The 19,144-nt window shown below is 32.6% G+C and overlaps 4 protein-coding genes across 4 annotated transcripts in view; 2 read left to right on the top strand and 2 right to left on the bottom strand.

Moving 5' to 3' along the window:
- Positions 1-48: 48 nt before the first annotated feature.
- Positions 49-4,077, bottom strand: LOC106127772 (dolichyldiphosphatase 1). Its single transcript, XM_013326007.1, has 5 exons — positions 3,854-4,077; positions 3,561-3,661; positions 3,306-3,484; positions 2,611-2,838; positions 49-2,350 (listed from the first exon to the last, which is right to left on the bottom strand). Exons 1-5 carry the CDS (start codon positions 3,948-3,950, stop codon positions 2,218-2,220), a joined length of 738 nt encoding a protein of 245 aa, XP_013181461.1. The 5' UTR covers positions 3,951-4,077; the 3' UTR covers positions 49-2,217.
- Positions 4,078-4,535: 458 nt separating this feature from the next.
- Tpr2 (Tetratricopeptide repeat protein 2) lies at positions 4,536-9,299 on the top strand. The gene is made up of 8 exons (XM_013325866.1): positions 4,536-4,709; positions 5,187-5,437; positions 5,565-5,763; positions 7,216-7,354; positions 7,444-7,561; positions 7,670-8,087; positions 8,171-8,346; positions 8,569-9,299. Exons 1-8 carry the CDS (start codon positions 4,642-4,644, stop codon positions 8,673-8,675), a joined length of 1,476 nt encoding a protein of 491 aa, XP_013181320.1. The 5' UTR covers positions 4,536-4,641; the 3' UTR covers positions 8,676-9,299.
- Positions 9,300-9,456: 157 nt separating this feature from the next.
- Positions 9,457-10,710, bottom strand: LOC106127681 (uncharacterized). Its single transcript, XM_013325867.1, has 3 exons — positions 10,506-10,710; positions 9,849-10,048; positions 9,457-9,682 (listed from the first exon to the last, which is right to left on the bottom strand). Exons 1-3 carry the CDS (start codon positions 10,614-10,616, stop codon positions 9,583-9,585), a joined length of 411 nt encoding a protein of 136 aa, XP_013181321.1. The 5' UTR covers positions 10,617-10,710; the 3' UTR covers positions 9,457-9,582.
- A 2,673-nt stretch (positions 10,711-13,383) lies between these two features.
- The window catches only part of LOC106127441 (polycomb group protein Psc), a 7,202-nt gene continuing 1,441 nt past the window's right edge, over positions 13,384-19,144 (top strand). The window contains exons 1-6 of the mRNA XM_013325518.1: positions 13,384-17,039; positions 17,082-17,088; positions 17,565-17,718; positions 17,985-18,060; positions 18,198-18,375; positions 18,612-18,778. Of these exons, the coding sequence (XP_013180972.1) occupies positions 13,672-17,039; positions 17,082-17,088; positions 17,565-17,718; positions 17,985-18,060; positions 18,198-18,375; positions 18,612-18,778 (3,950 nt within the window). The 5' untranslated portion in view covers positions 13,384-13,671. The remainder of the gene's footprint in view (positions 17,040-17,081; positions 17,089-17,564; positions 17,719-17,984; positions 18,061-18,197; positions 18,376-18,611; positions 18,779-19,144) is intronic.

Raw genomic sequence — 19,144 nt, 5'->3', positions numbered from 1 at the left:
CTATGCTCTATATATATATGCCAAATTTCAGCGATATCCATGCAACCGTTCTGGAGATACTTTCTAACAAACATCCATCCAAACATTCGCATTTATAATATTAATAGCATTATAAATACATAATAGAGTATGTCTTGACATTTTGCAAACACATCCTAAAAAGGTTATATGTATTATGCACGTGATATAAATTATAATTTGAAAGCAAAATAATTAATACGATACAGTCTACGCGTGTACTATTTTGTCAAAATTATTTTATTATATATCATAAAATGATTTATGTAAGTTACAATATGCTTAAAGTAAAATAAATTGAGCATATTATATCATAGAGATCATTTCGAATAAAAAAAGAAATAAACATACCTTGCCATAAACAAGCGTAATAAGTTGCATATTTATGCATACGTATTACGCTTTTTCGACATTGTTTTCTTTTTGTTTTTCATTTTATAGTCCTTTGATTTAATATTAATTTGTAATAGTTGCAAAATATGCATCAGTACGCAATAAAAACATATTAAATATTAATTTCTGGTCAAATATATTTACAGATCACTCAGACTGAAAAAACTTATATACATATATTTAAAGAACTTACATCCCTCGAATAAAGAAGTAGGCAGAAGTTACAGTTTTCAATAAAATTACTTTTATTTTTAATTTTTTACGTAACATTTTGCTTTAGTTAGCACGAGATCTCGATGAATGTATCGACAACATGTTTTTCAAACCCAAATGTCATCCTTGTTCAAGAGATACTAAGAATTGTTTGAATAATATTTGCCTACTCACATTATTTAGGGATATCTAAGACAACATTAATAAACTATATAGAAATATGACTGACGTAAGCTAGCGTAACAATAGTAGTATTCAATCTAAATTATTCTACCTGAAAAAGTTATTTAAAGATACGGGGATCTTAATATAGAGGTATTGTCGATTTTGTCTGGTGTTAATCCTCATTTTTTCCTTAATCTAGAAAATAAAATTGGCCAAAAAACCACAGTTATAAGAAATATAGTGACCAACAGATTAAAAAGAAATTTTACTACTATGATTATTCTAATACACACAATGAAAATATACAAACAATGAACAACATTAAAAGATTAAAGGAAGGCAACATATTACTTTAGTTAAATCCATTTCCTATTAAAGTTTTAAGATTCAAACAAATAAAATAATTGTTTAATTCTTATGAAGTTAAACAAAATCTCTCCAACAATGTGGAGTGAACTCACTAAATTTATTTTCACAAAATTTATTTACTACTGTATATGACAACATCCATATAATTTAATAAAAAATTACATTACTATGTAAAAAAATATAAAACACTATTTCCCACTATTTGTTCTTACAATATGGTTATCATTCACATTTTTTCAAGTTTTTTAATGATTTTATCATAAAATATTTCTTTGATTATTGATTATTTGAGGCAGCTAATTGAATAAATTTAACAATCTACATAAAAAAATTATTTTAAATCTATTTTAAATTTTTTAGATTTATGTAAAGGCAGTAAGGGTGTTTAAAATCCATACATTCTAAACTGCTGTATCATATCAACTATCATTTAGCTATAAAGAATTCTAATTTTATGTCTTAAACATAATTGAGACATAGTGTATCAAAGCCGACATAGGAATCCATAAGATATGTAGATATTGCAATGTTTTAGGATTCTAAATTATTCGAATAATTATTAAGAAATATTTAAAATCCCTTACTCTAATTATCTACAAATTTTTATTGCAGAATTGGGTCCAAACTGTTTTTCTTATAAGTTGATACAACACAGCAATATCCATTAAGCTTAGTTTTGTTATCCCACTTTTTTAAATTTACGATTATCCTATGACACAACCTTAAAAACGTGTGCTGTTCCTTCTGAAATATTTTGCTCATATGGTCAATATAAAATGCATTTAAGTCAAGCTGCCATGGCTATACTAATCATATTCATAATTATTGCATTTCTTTTAGTTAGATCAATTGATAAATAACCCTAGAATGTCACTATTATGTTATAAATTGCATAGTGTAATGCAAATTAAGAAATAAAAGCGTTTCTCAGGAAAAGATTAATGAGAAAGGTTCTGTTATTATAAAAACAATACCGCCGATGAGCGCGAAAGCTGCGGCGGCGGCGAAACGTCACGCGCGCTTCTTGGGTGGGGCGCAAGCGCGCTCGCAGGCGTAGCGTCATTGTGTTGTCTTCAAGGACGCCATCTTGCGGCCGCGCGCCCGCGCCTCCTGCCTTGACTTTGTATATTCGAACCACAATACATTAGGTATTAGCGTTGTATCTCGTATCATTAATATTTCACATAGTTTCCTACAAATAAAAATAAACAACTTTAGTAAAACTCAGTGTGAAGTTTATTTACCATGATATATTATACATAATCATCATGTATAATGTACATTTTTATCATAAGTCAATGTCAATGCTTTACACATTAAACCTTTATATGATTTATACACAGAAAATAATTTTTGTGTACTAAAGGATTGCATACTAAATTTTTAAGGTAATTCTCGCAGTTATACACATATTTATTGATGTTTACTATAATATAAAAAAAGTATACTCACAAAGATACTAATTGTGGAAATAGGGGTGTCAGAATCCTATGCACAACAATGAACCAAGTTGTTGCAAATACTAATCCTATGATACCTCCAACCACCACTTGAGATACAGTGTGATAATGCAAGTACACTCTGCCAATGCTCACTAGCACCGCCAGAATGAAACAACCACCCACTATAATGACTCTCCATAGTGCAGAAATTATACTATTGTTGTTTATATGATGTAATCTGAAATTTATTCATTATTTAACAAATAAATTTAATATGAACTAGTTTTTGTTTTTAAAAAGTTGAAATTGTTAAACTTTGGATTACCCTGTTTTCCATACATTTATAAAACTTCATAATATATTGCGCCTACTACAGCGGAAAAGTGGCATTATAAAACAATAACATATGATATATGTTTGGTCATATGTTGCTTTAATATCTAGCACATATTGTTTGCAGTTGCTTCACACTTTTGAACTGTAAACTTGGGGAGTTAACGAAATTCTTTGCATAGTGACTATTTTTTATTAATATGCTCCATATAGAGGGAGAAATACAATTGATAATATAGAAGTACATACAAGTATAAAAAAGAATATATTTTTCTTCATTTGATTTAACATCCATTCCCTTTAATGTCATAAAATGGTCAGTCACCTAAGCAATGTTATAAAGAGTTAACACTGTTAACTAAAATAACTTACCTTATTACAAAGAAGTATAGAACATAAAAGCTGAAGAACCATATGTTCTGAGCATGTGATGATGGCATTCCATATTCATTGTATAAATGACCTCTTGCCAGTGGTCTAGGTTCACATATTAAATGTTTTAATATTATATTCAATAATTCATTGAGTAAAGTCCCGAAAAAGAAGGCTATCTGAAATAAAGCATACGTATGTTTGAAATGGATGCGAATAAAATAGAAATTGTTTTTCTTTATAAAATAAACTTACTGTGTGAAGATCGCGCCTAAATAAAATTAATGTTACAAATCCCGCTCCAATTCCAAAGGGAGCCAAACTTATTAGAGCAAAGATTTTACCAATCAAATCACCTGAAATTGAAACACAATAATACGTCTAAAAATTGAAACGAACTTCGAACGGAATACTTGTAAACATAAGTTGCTTCTATTAAAATTATCGCTATTCAGTCTCTTCAAATCTTTGATGATTAGAAATATGTAAGTCCTTCTTGGGACCTTAAATTAAATATACCTTTATCAAAGATCTACATAATAATTTACCTTTAGGATATTCGACTAAAGTTAGTGCTAAAGGCTGCCATTCTATTTCACCATTATTGTAAAAATGTTCATTTCCCGTCATGACCGTATCCCCCATTATGTATCACTTTTAAAAATATATAATATTCCTGAAATACTTAAGAGTAAAGCCATAAATAAATTATTGTACATGTAACTGCATATAACGTAGAAATAACGGCACAACTCATTAATCAACAGATTGACATTGACATAAGATATAACTGCACCATGACACTTGACAACTGAAGACTATAAATTATTTTATCCATCAAACCAATGTAGTTTTGCAGGTAAATATTGTTTTTACCATACGGCTGAAAAATTACTCATTTTTCAGCCACAACAGTAAGAAACAGACTTCCTTTTATGTGATTGATTCCGCCCACGGTATAGGTATGAACGTATGGCCCATTAGGATTAGTAAGTAGAGGCGAATTTAATTTAGCCCATATAGAAAATATTTAAAGTTAAACAACTAAGGCATTTGCTACAAGTATATTACATTACATTCTAATACACCTATTATCACCTTCAGGATGCCGATTCAAATATAGGCCAAGTATACGCTTTTGCTTTGCAGTATAAGGTTATATTGAAGTGATATTTATAATCTATACTACTTCAAATCATTTATTTTTTTACACTCCCAACACCATTTTGACAATAAAAGTAAGGAGACCCTTTTCTTTCTTTTGTGATTCAGTCGTCAAAATAACAGAGGATATTTTGGGTTTAAATATATCCTTTTGATATTATAAATCGCAAAAATGGCAGAGCCGGAAGTAGTGGCATTGGATTTAACAATCGACGATTTAGTTCCAAAAAGTCCGGAAAGGTAACTTATTTAAAAAAAAAGTGAACTTGTTAAAATTAAAATTTATTTGTTTTCTATTGTGTCTGCGTATTTATAAAAATCATGGAGTAAAAGTGGTTAATCGTAATGTTCAATTTTATTCTAACTATTTAGTACCTTGACATTTGACCTACTTGTAATGCAGTAACTTGGCTTTATATGTGGGTGAACGAAAAAGTTCGAAGCATTTTATACATTTACACTTCAAAAATTCTCGTCTAATGAAATATAAAAATTCATTTGATACATATATAGGCATATATGGATATTTCAATGGCATGGATGGAATGGTTAAAAGCTGATTGTTATTTCATAACTATAAAAAATATTGCATATTTTATATTTTAAAATTATTGTACATACATATACTTTTATTAATGTATCACCTGGTACTTTGATAATGTGAAGAAGAAAATTGCATTGTCATTTTAATTAGGAAGTAATGTTTATATTTTGTAGACTGGCCGAAGAAAAGAAAGAAAGTGGTAACCACTTGTACAAATTTAAAAATTATAAAGGTGCATTAGCAATGTATGAAGAAGCCATAAAGCTATGTCCGGATAATGCATCATACTATGGAAATAGATCAGCCTGTTACATGATGATGGGCATGTACAAAAAGGCTTTAGAAGATGCTCAAAAAGCTGTTGCATTAGATCCAACATTCACAAAAGGTTATATACGTGTCACAAAATGCTGCATAGCTCTTGGTAAGTAAATGGATGATCTATATAACTGTGGTACAACTGGCCTTAAATATGCCTATGACCATTTGAAATCGTAGAATACCACTGACCACTGGGCTGATGATAATTAAGTAGTATACATACATTTCAGGCGATTTATTTGGTGGTGATCAAGCAGCCCAAAGAGCCAGTGAACTTGGTGGACCAGACTGTGTAACAAGTGAGAGACGTGCACTTGAAACCCTGCGCAGACTCAATGAGGATGCACAGCGAGCTTTGGATGCTGGTGATTATCGCCGTGTTGTATTTTGCATGGACCGGTGCCTTGATTACAGTCCTTCATGCACCAAGTAAGTTTATATTTGAACCTTCATTCGATTTATTTGTCCACAGAATATTTATAAATAGACTTCATTATACCATCTTATCTTGTCCACTTTTGTAATAGTGTTTTTGTTATCAAATTTAGTGAAAAAAATATAGTTGTATTGTAAATGTAACTGTATGTTTGAAGGTTACAAAGCTCAGTGACATACAAGTTATAAGTTTGTATGCATCTAATTAATCAATATATTATGTTATCACCTAAAAGATTTGCTGTGTCCATATAAATTATGTATATTATACTTAAACTAAAAATAAATTAAATTTCCAACTGTATTCATGAAAATTCTCCTAGTGATTTAGAAATAGAGATGATAAAATACAATATGAACATATATTACAATAGTTGTAATCTATGGTAACTCAAAACTTTTTATATGAAGACTGGATTATAGTAATTCAGTTGTTAGCAGTAATAACGATTTTTACTAGAACAACAAAATTATTCGAACGCATCGCAGGGGAGACGTGAAGTGCGTATGGGGCGCGTCAACTGCTCTGTGTATCTTTTTACTTCATTGGCACGCAAGGCAAAAGTGTCTTTCTATACAAAGTATGTTAAAATTCGTACGTCGCGATGCGTAGTCCGATACCGACATGTGAATCATCATCATCAGCTCACTATACGTCCCCACCGAGGGGCTCGGAGCCTACCCTGAGTTAAGGGTGATTAGGCCATAGTCAACCACGCTGGCCAAGTGTGGGTCGGTTGACTTTCTTTGAATTTCTTCTCAGATATGTTCAGGTTGCATCACAATGTTTTCCTTCACCGTAAGAACGTCGGATAAATGTACATATGTAATTCGGAAATTGAAAAACACATTGGTACATGGCGGGATTCGAACCCAGGACCTGCAGATTGCAAGTCAAGCGCTTGACCCCTGAGCCACCGACGCTACATGTGATTGCATAGCTTAACTAGTTTGCAAAAATAAATCACTGTAATTGGCTTATATATCCAATCTGCCCGATATGGTTGTGAACAATATTTCCTTAGTGTATATCTTCCTGCCTTGAACAATGAGCTTTATATGTGTAAACATAATTGCAGTCTGTCTCTTTAACAAGAAGGTCGTCGTATATCCGTATTGATACATTTTTGTAATTGTAATGCTGACTCACATTTTCTTTATAAAATGCCTCTAATACTACTTTCGTCAGACAATTTATTATTTAGAAGAAATTACTTATTAAATGATTGAATCATGGTGAATGCCAGCAGCTTATTTGTCACCTTTTAATATAATAAAAAATAGCTATATGAAATTTGTGATTATTACTTAGATTTTAATGTAATAAATATTATTCAAAAGTTAATTTTTTTCATCAATCGTCTATTATAGCTACTTGTATAATAGCATTGTTAAAAACAAATTATATTTATGTGTAATATATTATTAAGACAATATATTTTACAGGGCAAAACTAACAAAAGCAGAATGCTTGGCAATGCTTGGTCGTTGTCAAGAAGCACAAGAAATTGCGAATGACTGCCTACGGTCAAATAGTTTCGACACGGAAGCCATATTTGTTCGGGGATTATGTCTGTATTTTGAGGTAAAATGCGACTTTAATTTTTTCATGCAAGATGTTGAGAAAATGTCTTATCTAATTACAAATTATCTTATTGGATAATATTTTTTCAGGACAAAGATGAACAGGCATTCAAGCATTTCCAGCAAGTATTACGACTGGCACCAGATCATAAGAAAGCAATGGAAACCTATAAAAAAGCTAAGCTCTTAAAACAGAAAAAAGAAGAAGGTAAATATTATAAATAAATATTAATTTACAACTTTATCAAGTAATGCTACTTTTACTCTGACTTGAACAATAACTGTTAGTAATGAAATAATATATATTCTGTTTTAGGTAATGAGGCTTTCAAAATGGGTCGATGGCAACAAGCTCTTAATCTTTACAACGAGGCTCTAGAGGTGGACAAGAACAATAAAACTGTTAATGCCAAACTATATTACAACAAAGCAACCGTGTGTGCTAAACTGAATCAGATAAAGGAAGCTGCGGAGGCTTGCACCGCCGCGCTGGAACTGGACGAGAACTACGTGAAGGCCCTACTGCGCCGCGCCAAGTGTTACACCGAGCTCGGGGAGCACGAGGAAGCCGTCAAGGACTACGAGCGCCTGCTCAAGATCGACAAGACCAAGGAAAACAAACAGCTCCTACATGAAGCTAAGATTGCCCTCAAGAAATCCAAACGCAAAGACTATTATAAAATCCTCGGCGTCGAGAAGAACGCTTCCGAAGACGATATCAAGAAAGCGTACAGGTAATAAATTATTAATTTTTAATAAAACAGTTTTAACTGTCTTAATCTTCATTTTATAATAATACGCGACATTGTTGTCATAGGAAGCGCGCGTTGGTGCACCATCCGGACCGGCACGCCGGCGCGTCGGACAGCGAGCGGCGCGAGCAGGAGCGCCGCTTCAAGGAAGTGGGCGAGGCGTACGGCGTGCTCAGCGACCCCAAGAAGCGCGCCCGCTATGACCACGGACAGGACCTCGACGACGGATGCTCTGGTGCAGGTAAACCACGCCCACATCTATACACCACTGGTGTTCAAATACCCTTAATAATATTCATTGATTTTTTCTTTTATTGCCGCATATCTAATTTGATAGCATCGTAGTAACTTCACATATTATAAATAACTACATAATATATACATCCCGATGTATACCATAGATGTGAAATCAAACAACAAAGACGAGCAAAATATTAAACCCGTTTTTGTTTTCCACTTTCAGATATCGACCCGAACGTAGTTTTCCAGGCGTTCTTTAACCGCGGCCAACATTTCGAATTCCCGACTGGCGGATTCCCCGGTTCTTCATTTACTTTCCAATTCGGTTAATTTTCTTCAACTAACATATTACATACAGAAGATACCACAATACTTGAAAAATGTTTACAAGTACAATGCCTAATACTGTCATTCCAATTACATTAAAATATATGTTTACTAATGGAAAATTATATCTGAGTTTGTAACTTATGTAAGAGAAAAATTACCAAATAACTACAGTCTTATATGCCAAAAATGATAAAATTAAGTACAATAATTTCTCAAATCAACACATTGGTACCTCTATTTGTTTTTAGAAATATATAGTTCAATCACTTTTATCGTATGACTCTTGACAACATTTTTATATGGATTACTTAAGTCTTACTATTTCCTCTAAAACAGTTTTTACAATTTTGCTTGAATTAAGTTTGGTGGATCAAAACATACATAGTGATTTAAATTGACTGATTTGGTTAAGTGATTTATTGGTTTATGTTTTGGTTTTTGTGTTCAAACCAAGTGGTATCTAGAAGCTTATAAGTTTGTAGCAAGCCATAGTGTAGTCGCGACACAAAAACATCTCTTCCCAAACCATAATTTCACAAAAGAGAAATAAGTGTTCGATAAATGTTACAAGTTATATTCTCTATTGTTTTAACAATTTAATAAAATCTTACACAAGAAGAGTGATTGTAGTGTTTTATTTAAATTTGTTCCTGAACTACTGCAGTTGCATCATCATTTGGTTTTAGCATTGCGTCTACAAAATGATGAATTATTCACATATTTATTTTCAATCGCTCATTTGCAATTTATAAACCATGTAGAAATATAATAAAAAAATAAATTAAGTGTACAAATATGCTTATAAAATCGTATAATAAAATACAAAATATAATATCATGTACAAGTCAATACTGATCTTATCAAATATGTATTCACATTTCAAATTTAAATAGAAATTTGCTAATTATTATTTTGCTGCTTGTTTTTGCTTATTCCGCTTTTCATAACTCATGGCTTTGTCTGATGGATCGCGCTTGGTGACCGTTTTACTTCCTATGCCTTCAAACCTGTAAGCAAGCGTTGGACATTATATACTAATAACTAGTGACCAGCCCCTTTTCTCTTTCCTCCAGAAACCTTTGGATATTGACTGGAAGTCGAGTTGAGCTTTGTCCAAAGTTGATAAATAAATAGTATTCAGGTATTAAATATTACTGCAATAAATGTATTTACTTTTTCATTTTAAATGGTTGCTTCTTCACCGGCTTGGGTGGCTGATGGTTGTTTTTGAAGGTTAACACATAACGTTTGACTATATCGATGTTAACGGTTGTATTCTCTGGATACATGCGCTTTTTCCAAGCTTCGCGTTCCTCAAGCCACATTCTATAATATTCGTAAGATAATAGCCATTCTATTCTGGATGGACCTTCCTGCAAATGCAATAGAATGGAAACATTTCTAATTAACTAAAATCATTATGTGCGACAGTATAAAGTATCATGAAGTTTGTATAGTAAATCAGCTAATATAATATGTATTTCTTAATTTCAAGCCACGGGGTAGAACTATATGACTAATTATGAATATCGAAAGGTAAACAGGGTATTAAAACATCTTATAGGCTTGTCCGGTAAACTTAGTGATAGTAATATTTTCTAGCTACGATTTTCTTTTTCACTTCGACTATTCACATTTGGAAGACTTTCTCAAACCGGCTAAAGTTGTAGTCTAGCTATGTTTGTATTACAACTTCGTCGTCTCATACATACGTACTCCATATCAGAACGTTTTACGTAGTGATGCAAATAAAAAGTAGAATTATCTTGTTACAAGTTAAAAATTCATTGTAATCATAGAAATTTCGGGATATGCTATGCGCGTACTTACGGAAAATTTCCAGGGCTGAGGCAAGTATTTCGGAAAATCAGATGAAATAATGTTGTGTATGGGTCTACATAGCGTAGATTTTTCCCATTTAATACTTGCTCTGCGACCCATATGCGACCAATACGTTGAGTTGTAATAAAATAAAGTAATGAAAATTAAAATTACAGCATAATGAAAAAATTCGAATTTTAAAAAGACAAACCACTTTTGTTTATTTTGTATTAACCATAGAGTATGTTAGTTTTTTTCTCAACAATTGGTGCAGACAAGATAAACTAAAACATGAGGAACATTATTTGTGGTCTACTTGATACAATTCTCGGGTGGTGTATCCCTTCTAGATTGTCAGAGTTCGAGTACCTCAATGCATTGATTACAAGAACAATAGTGTAGAAGGCCAATGTATTTACTATTTTTTTGGTTTACATCACTTTAAAACCAGAACATCCCAACTTTTAGCATTAAAAAACGGAATTGAGGGGCACACAGAATCAAACATTACATTGGATTTTTTAAAATTTTATTTGATACACAAGTATGCAGGGAATTTAGAATTTTCTTCATTCATCCGCCTCCATGCCAATGTACCTAGAACAAAATTTAACTAATTAGACACTTGTTAGTTTGAAAATAGTATCTACTAAAATATGTGCATGATCTCACATTCAATATAAAAGCTTTGTGTTAGTGAGTGGTGGCATTCTGCAAAGAGCAATCCATTTACTTTATTATTTTTATGTTTGCTATATTTTAGTCCTCATGAAATTTTATAAATATTCACAAGGGTGGAGATAGCCTTTAATTTTCCCTCCAATTCTTTACATTATTCTCACAGTGAGATAACGACTGCCTCAGAGGGTTTTTTTTAATTACACATGGACCAAATAGCACATGGGACACTACAGCGTAACTACTTATTTAAGTTACTACTAGTGAACTAATGACGACTTTTCAAATGAAATGTGAAAACAATAAGTAAATGGTAGTAAGATTTTTGTCTTACGATTTTCACATGTATAGAAAATTGAAATCTGTAAAAATGTTAATTTTACCATACGACATGTCATATGTCTTATGACCAAATCTTTACAATTTCTAAAGCTTTAGTAATGCTCTGTTAGCTCAGGAAATTCAGAACACGTGCTTCTTTATGAAGCCAACCCGGCTAGAATTCTAAGTTATACAAAGTACAAACTTGCTTATATTTGTGCACTTCACGCAAGGTTGCTACCGCTACAAATGGATATTTTCAATTAATTTGCAAAGTGCGTAGCTTTATTTCAAAAATGAAACTTACCGCTTATTTAGACCTCGCACGCATCTTCCTCCTTTTACGCTTTAGCCTTCGCATGCGCTTCTTACGCCACTGTAACAATTAGAAAACGGAATATAATAACAATTCTCAACACAAGACCCACTACGAAAAGTTGAAAGGTAATACACAAATAAAAAGCAAAATACCTTAGCCCTCATTTTAAAAAGAGTTAAAACTTTAAAGCGCCGTGGTTGTTATAACTTTAGCTGTGAGGATTATTTCAATAACTGAAGATTAAATTTCGCAGCTTGTGCTACGCGCGGTCTGAGTGAAAGAAAGAACGTTTCCCAAAATGACAATTCAACTAACGCTAAGACAGAATTGCCAGTTGTTTATTATAAATTTGCCATAGAGTATAGCCCTGTGATCTGTGTGAATGGATAGGTCTCTGCTTAAGAATGACAGCTTTTAGTTCGTTCCGATCTAAATACTGTTAAATATGCCTGAACGCCTGACGTCAATTGATGTCATGAGTAAAGGCAGATAAATTGGTCTCTATTAGTTCAAAGCTCAAACCCTCACCGCCACCTCTTATTGCAACCGTCATCGCTAAGATAGTGAAAATCAAATAGGCACAAAATATCACGTTTCGCAGCCTGTCCATTTATGTGGATCAATTGTATAACCCCCACAATATAGGTGAATAAAAGAAATTTGTTTTTTTAACAAACATTATACACTTAATACTAAAATTAAAGCAATTACTTTATTGATTTAATTTATTATATTAGTTTTTCCATATTAAAATTTTTATATAAGTTGAACTAACAATACAAAAATGTCTTTATCCTCCAAAACTTTTTGATGTTGACAATAATCTAACACGAATATGATAAACTTATATAAAACGGCTAAACACTCACGTATATTCATCCGGTGGCACCGACTAGTTTCGAGCGGAATATGATATTTTTCGTAGATTTCTCATTTTTATAAGAAGTAACATAAAATATTTTCTTACGAAATTCTAAAGAGTTTAAGATGAAAACTTATTACAATGCAGAACAACAATGTCTAAAGTAGTAATTAGCCGATTCAACCAATAAAATACCATTATCACTCATAAGACAGGCGTGGTAGCAATTCACCGATTCGTCCAAATTCGTCTAATGAGTGTGCGAGTTAGAGGCCTGAATGTGGTCCTTTCCACCCTTTTTTATAAGGAAAGAATTTGGAAGGGATATGGCTTTGATAAACGGGGGAACGTAAATGAAGGGGATAAATTTCACTTCCTGTGTATCCAGTCCTCTGTCGATTGAAGTAGAAAACGCAACTGAAAATGTGGACGTCTACGGTCAGCGATCACTTCGCTATTTTGGCATATTTTTTCCGTGGCTTCCTACTCTTTGCCTTGTACTATGGACAAATCAATTCATTATATTATATTATCTATGTTTTATGTAATGTTGTTTGCTCTTTGTCTGTTTTTTTTTTGACGTGACAAAAGTTGTTACAATATTCGCGCCAAAAATCTCTTGCAGTTTCAGTTCAATTTACCTATTTGTTCCCGGTGATATATTACTAATAATACGGTGAGTAAATATGTAAGACGTAAATCCACAAGACAGTATATGACATTTCGTTATTACCGTTAATGTTATTTAGTTATTAAACATTTATTGCAATATTTGAGTCTTTCCCAGTGTTACCAACATGAACATTATACATCATGTCGAGTGCAAGCTAACACGGTTTTATGTATTTCTTTTAGATATTTTGCATTGATTCATAATATTCGTTAATAATCAGTTGTTTATAGTGAAAAGTATTCCATCAAAGTTAAATATTGTGTGTATTTGTTGCAATGGTCATAAATAGGTTTCGTGTTAATTGACGTCGTAAGTGTAAAAAATGGTTACTTCTAATAAAGTGCCTGATGAAAAGATAGTGAAGATGGCAGAACAGAATAATAGTGCCGTGGTACCTCAACGAACATTAATTGGGGAAGTAAATGAACATATCACGTGTACATTATGTCGAGGTTATTACATAGACGCCACCACGATTGTGGAATGTTTACATTCATTTTGTCGAAGTTGCATTATCAAGCATTTGCAAGTGAAAAGTTATTGCCCTGTGTGTGAGATGATGATTAATTCAGCGAAACCGAACATTAAATTAGATAAAGCTCTTCAAGATATTGTTTACAAACTTGTGCCTGGTCTATTTCAAAAGGAAATGGAACGTCGACAACAATTTTACGCTTCAAGACCAGGTCCGGCTGCTTCTGCTACTCCGGAACAACGCGGTGAAGATACTGAAAGAATTATATTTAGCCCTGAAGATGTCATATCGTTTTCTTTGGAATATGCTGATCATACTGATGCTGACAGCATCTCAAGCAAATCCTCTGATAGTAATGAAGCTCAAAATACTTTAGCTTCTGCCAGGCGATTTTTGCAATGTCCGGCTGTAGTTAACATAAATCATCTTAAAAAATTTTTAAGCATGAAATTTGATATAGACAGTTCCCAATTTGCTATTGATATATTGTACAAGAGAGTACCACTGCCTGATTATTATACATTAATGGACATAGCATACATATACAACTGGAAAAGAAATGAGCCAATGAGATTTTTTTATCACATTATTGACTATGTTGCCATTCGCAATAGACTATTTGATATTAATCGAAAAAGTACACATTTCCCTGATAGAAAACCTAGCCCCACTTCTACTGAAGAAACAAATGTCAGCAGCCCTGCACCAAATGTTAATGAACAAGGATCTGAGGCATCTTCAGGAACTGATAGTCCTATGCTTGAAGATAATACTAAAAAACCAAGTGATCCAATAAACAAAAGTATCTTAAACAATCCAGCAAAAGAAACAAATAGTACAGAAACCATTAGTACAAATAAAGTTATGTTAACAGTACCACCTAAGAAGAATGATGATGAAGTTGAAAAATCTCAATTTTTAAATTCCTTTGAATTAACAGCTAGAAACAGTAGCGTAAATGTAAAAACTTCACCTAAAAAGCCTAATACTGCTGAAGCTATCAAAGCTTTGGAGAGCCTTCCTAAAAGTGAATTGCCTAAAGTAGATGACACTTTGAAGAGAAAACTTCCACCATCAAATATGCCTGAGATTAAAAAATTAAAAATTGAATTAGAAAAGGCTAAAATACCAAGCTCACCGGCAGTAGCTACAGTGCATTCTTCTAAAGAAAAAGATACACCTAAAGTTGAAAAACCATCTGGCAATTCTGAAAAGAGCAAAATTCAACCAGACTCATTGAAAACACCACAATCATCTTCCATTTTAAATAGTACTCCTACAAACTCTACACTACCAACAAAAGAAATAAAACAACAACAAACAAATTTAGTGAAACCACAAGTTTTGGATAATGCAGGACTAAAAAGAAATAATCCTGGAGTACAAAGTACATTATCACCTAAACGAAAACCGAATGAGATTCCAACAAATCAGCCTTCATCAGCCCCAAAAACTGTGTCACCACTAAAACTGCACATTCCAAAAATGGATAGTTCATCATCTGCTCTAAAGCCACCTGAGGTTCCTAAACCAGTTACTAAAAAGATGCCTGACTTAAAACCTAGTGGGTCTATATCTTCCCCATCATTTCAAAATAAAAGTCCTACTGTTAGCAAAGTGCGAATGGATTTGCTGGCCAACAATAGTGATCCAACTATAGATAGAAGTAAAATATTGTCTCAAGTGAAGTCATCATTGTCTATTCCTAACACTGGTCAGACAACTTCAGGGGATCCTCTTAAATCCTTGTTTGACTCCTGCAAAATTAATATACCTTCATCTTTATCTATTACTTTAACTGACCAAAAATTGGAGACTCGAAATGTGCCTGATCCAATGAATGTTGATCAGAAAAAGGGTATGATTAATAAGAATTTATCAAATGCTAATAATTTGTCTTCACATAAAGTACCAAGCCCCCCAGTTCATAATTATATTGAAATACTTAAATTGCCTGAAACAGATCCAAAAAAGCCAATTAAATTGCCCGAAAGCAATAATGAGATCAAGGTTACCCCAGCAAAAGGCGAACCTAATGCTGGGCAACCAAAGCCTACCAATAAATCTTCAGAAACATCTGCAAAGGGCCCAATACCAAATCTTAAACCTATTTCTGACACAAAGCTGGGCAAGCAAAGTGGATCTTTCTCTGCACCTATTACTTTCCAACAGACATTTGAACAGCAACTTCAGTCCATGCAAACAGATAAGAAGTCTAAATTACCAAAAAATAAATCACAAGTTCCCAAACTTGTACCTGCAACTCCAAAAGCCTTCAGTGCAGCAAATAAACTTGCTAATCCCAATATGAAACCGGCTGGTGCAAATATTCCCTCATTAGAAAGTAAAACCAATGCTGCTTTAGATTTGTCCACTCCTCATAATATCCAAAGTCAGTTGGGTCCACAACAAACAAAAGCATTTGAAACTATGCAGTCCATTGCCAATTTAGCCAAGAAACAGGGAATGCCTTCAAAACCATTGCCACTTCCTTCATCTCAGAGCAGTGTTTTTTCCAGTTTAACAAATAGACCTACAAATGCAGTCCCTTCTCCATTAAGAGTTCCTTCTACAAGTGGAATTAGTCAATTGAAACATGAAAAGATTAATCCTGTCAGTACACCAACCAGTAACTTAAGACAAGATATATCAAACAGTAATAAATTAAACCAAATGAAACAATCTATCAATGCAAATTCGACTATACCCAGTTTGGGTTATCCAATGTCTGCCCATAGCTCGCAAAACACAGCTCAGCCATCACCAAGATCACAGACTAGATCTCCCAGTTCTTCCCCTAAATTAGTTATAGCAGAAGAGAAGCAATCAAGTAATAACCCAATGGAGCATAACATCAATCAATCAAATCAAATAACAAGTACTCAGTTGACCAGCATTAGTTCTAATAAGAGTGAATCACCTAAGCCTTCTCCGGGGCCATCAAAACCTATGAAACCATTGATACCAGCTGGCAAAGTACCTAGTATAAGACAACCAATTACTACTACCATGAAATCAAACCCCGGCATGAATACATCCGATTATCTAAGTCCTACACCACTACTTTCTACACATCCTAGTATAACACATTTAATAAGACATCAGATGGAAATGCAAACAGCCTGGCTTAAGGCTCAAAGACAGTATGATTTATTCAAAAATATGTCGAACATGAGCCATCAGTCACAAAACGATTTCAATAACAAAGATAAACAGTAAAAATAAATTGTGGTGTGAAATAAGATATGATTACGTAGTTTGTTTGTTTGTAATAATAAGTACTTGTGATTATTTTAGCTATTATTTTAAGATTAAAACTTTACATTTAACTTAAAAGTAAAATAATGAAATCTCATTTGTGAATGTTTATTTTTATTTACCATGAAATTTCACTACAATAAAAATAAATTGATGTATTTTTTCTAAGAAATAAAAAGCAATAATTTATTAATGTATAAAATAATAAAAGATGTCAGTATATTCTTTTCTTTATAATTTAAGTGTTTGATAACTTTTGTTTTGTGATTGCTTTGATGTTTAATATCATTGTGATTAACTTGTGTTACTTATATTTCTATCACATTATTTAAATTAAACATGATTTTTATCAATACCTTGTTTTTTTACCTTTGTTTTTTTTTATTGTTTCGCCTAAAGAAAGATTCATTTGAGGTAAATTTTTATATTCTATGTTTATTTGTGATGTGATAAGAATGTGATTAAGTTACATTTTTTTTTAGATGTCTGCTGTTCAAGCAACTATTCCATTTAAAGTGAAAAAGAAGGTTAATATTAATTTGAAAAAAGATAAAATTGTTGATGATACTTTGAAGAAAAAACAGAAATTGAGAAGAAAAAATGAAGAGTATGAGCTGACATATGGAACTGAGAATGGTTTACCCTTTACACATACTTTTGCCCGCGACTCCGTCTGTCCGGAATTTAAAAAAAAACATTAGTAGCCTATGTGTTCTTCCAGATTATGTTCTACATCTATGCCAAATTCTGCCACATCCATCCATTTATTCATCTTAACTTTTGCATTCAATTGTAGTTATTAAAATCACACAATGTAACCACAATGGATGTTTTGTCTTGCATATTTTTAATAGCTTTTGGCAATAGTTAATTGGAGATATTTATTTAATATAAATTTTCAGATTGCTCACCACCAAAACAAGCTAAAGTTACAGATAATTCGGATGATGATGTTGATAAAGAAAACTCAAATGACCAGTAAGTGCTTATATATTTATTTAATATGAAAGACCCAGTGCTTAACTATAATCCAACCTGATATTTGGTGGTAACATAGTCAAAAGATAGCAAAAATTAGCTTGAGGAGTTAGTTAACACCAACTCTTTTATTCCAGGAATATCATCGCAGACAATTCAATAAAACCGTTAGTAGGGCGAGAAAAAGAGATTGCGTGGCTTGAAAATTACTTATTAGATCATCTTGACAATGAGGAATCTGCATCTTTATATATCTCTGGTCAACCCGGCACAGGAAAGACAGCCAGTTTGACATACATCTTAAATATACCCAAGGTAATGTACCCATTTCATTATAATAAATACATATTGTAGAATAAAAAACTAATTGTCTGTATTCTATGAAAACATTTAGATCTATGTATTCTTCCAGTCTATATTCTAAAGCAAAATTTTAGCGAGTTCCATGCATACATTCTGGGGATACCTTCTTGCAAACATCCTCTTTAAACCATCGCATTCATAATATTAGTGAGATTTTGAATATAACAGTACTTTTACTTACATTTCAGATAAGGAATGGTTTTAAGCAAGTTTACGTTAATTGCACAATGATGAAATCCGCCGCGAGCATATACAGCAGGATCTGTAGCGAGCTGCAGCTGAAGACGACAGGCTCTACAGAGAAGGCCTGTCTCACTGCCATTGAAAAATATTTCAAGAATAATCATAAAATGATGTATGTATAAAGATTTTAAAATATTTCATTTTATCTGTTAACATAGCAATGTTTAAAAGTTATTTGTTTTATTTTAATTTATCCTGATTAACACAAAAAATTGTTTAAAACTACTTGAGTACTTATTTTGTGAATCTACTAAACTTATTGGTTATATGATTCTGGCAAATAATAAATCAAATTAAGTTGTAATTTTAAATCAGTTCTCGACAACGTAGGGCGTTGGTGGCTCAGGGGTCAAGCATTTGACTTGCAATCTGCAGGTCCGGGGTTCGAATCCCGCCATGTACCAATGTGTTTTTCGATTTCCGATTTACATATGTACATTTATCCAACGTTCTTACGGTGAAGGAAAACATCGTGATG

This window comes from Papilio xuthus, unplaced genomic scaffold (assembly GCF_000836235.2).
Source record: "Papilio xuthus unplaced genomic scaffold, Pxut_1.1 DF824655.1, whole genome shotgun sequence".
NCBI classification, from domain to species: domain Eukaryota; kingdom Metazoa; phylum Arthropoda; class Insecta; order Lepidoptera; family Papilionidae; genus Papilio; species Papilio xuthus.
Note: the sequence above shows the minus strand (reverse complement) of the source record. Positions and strands in the feature narration are given on the sequence as shown.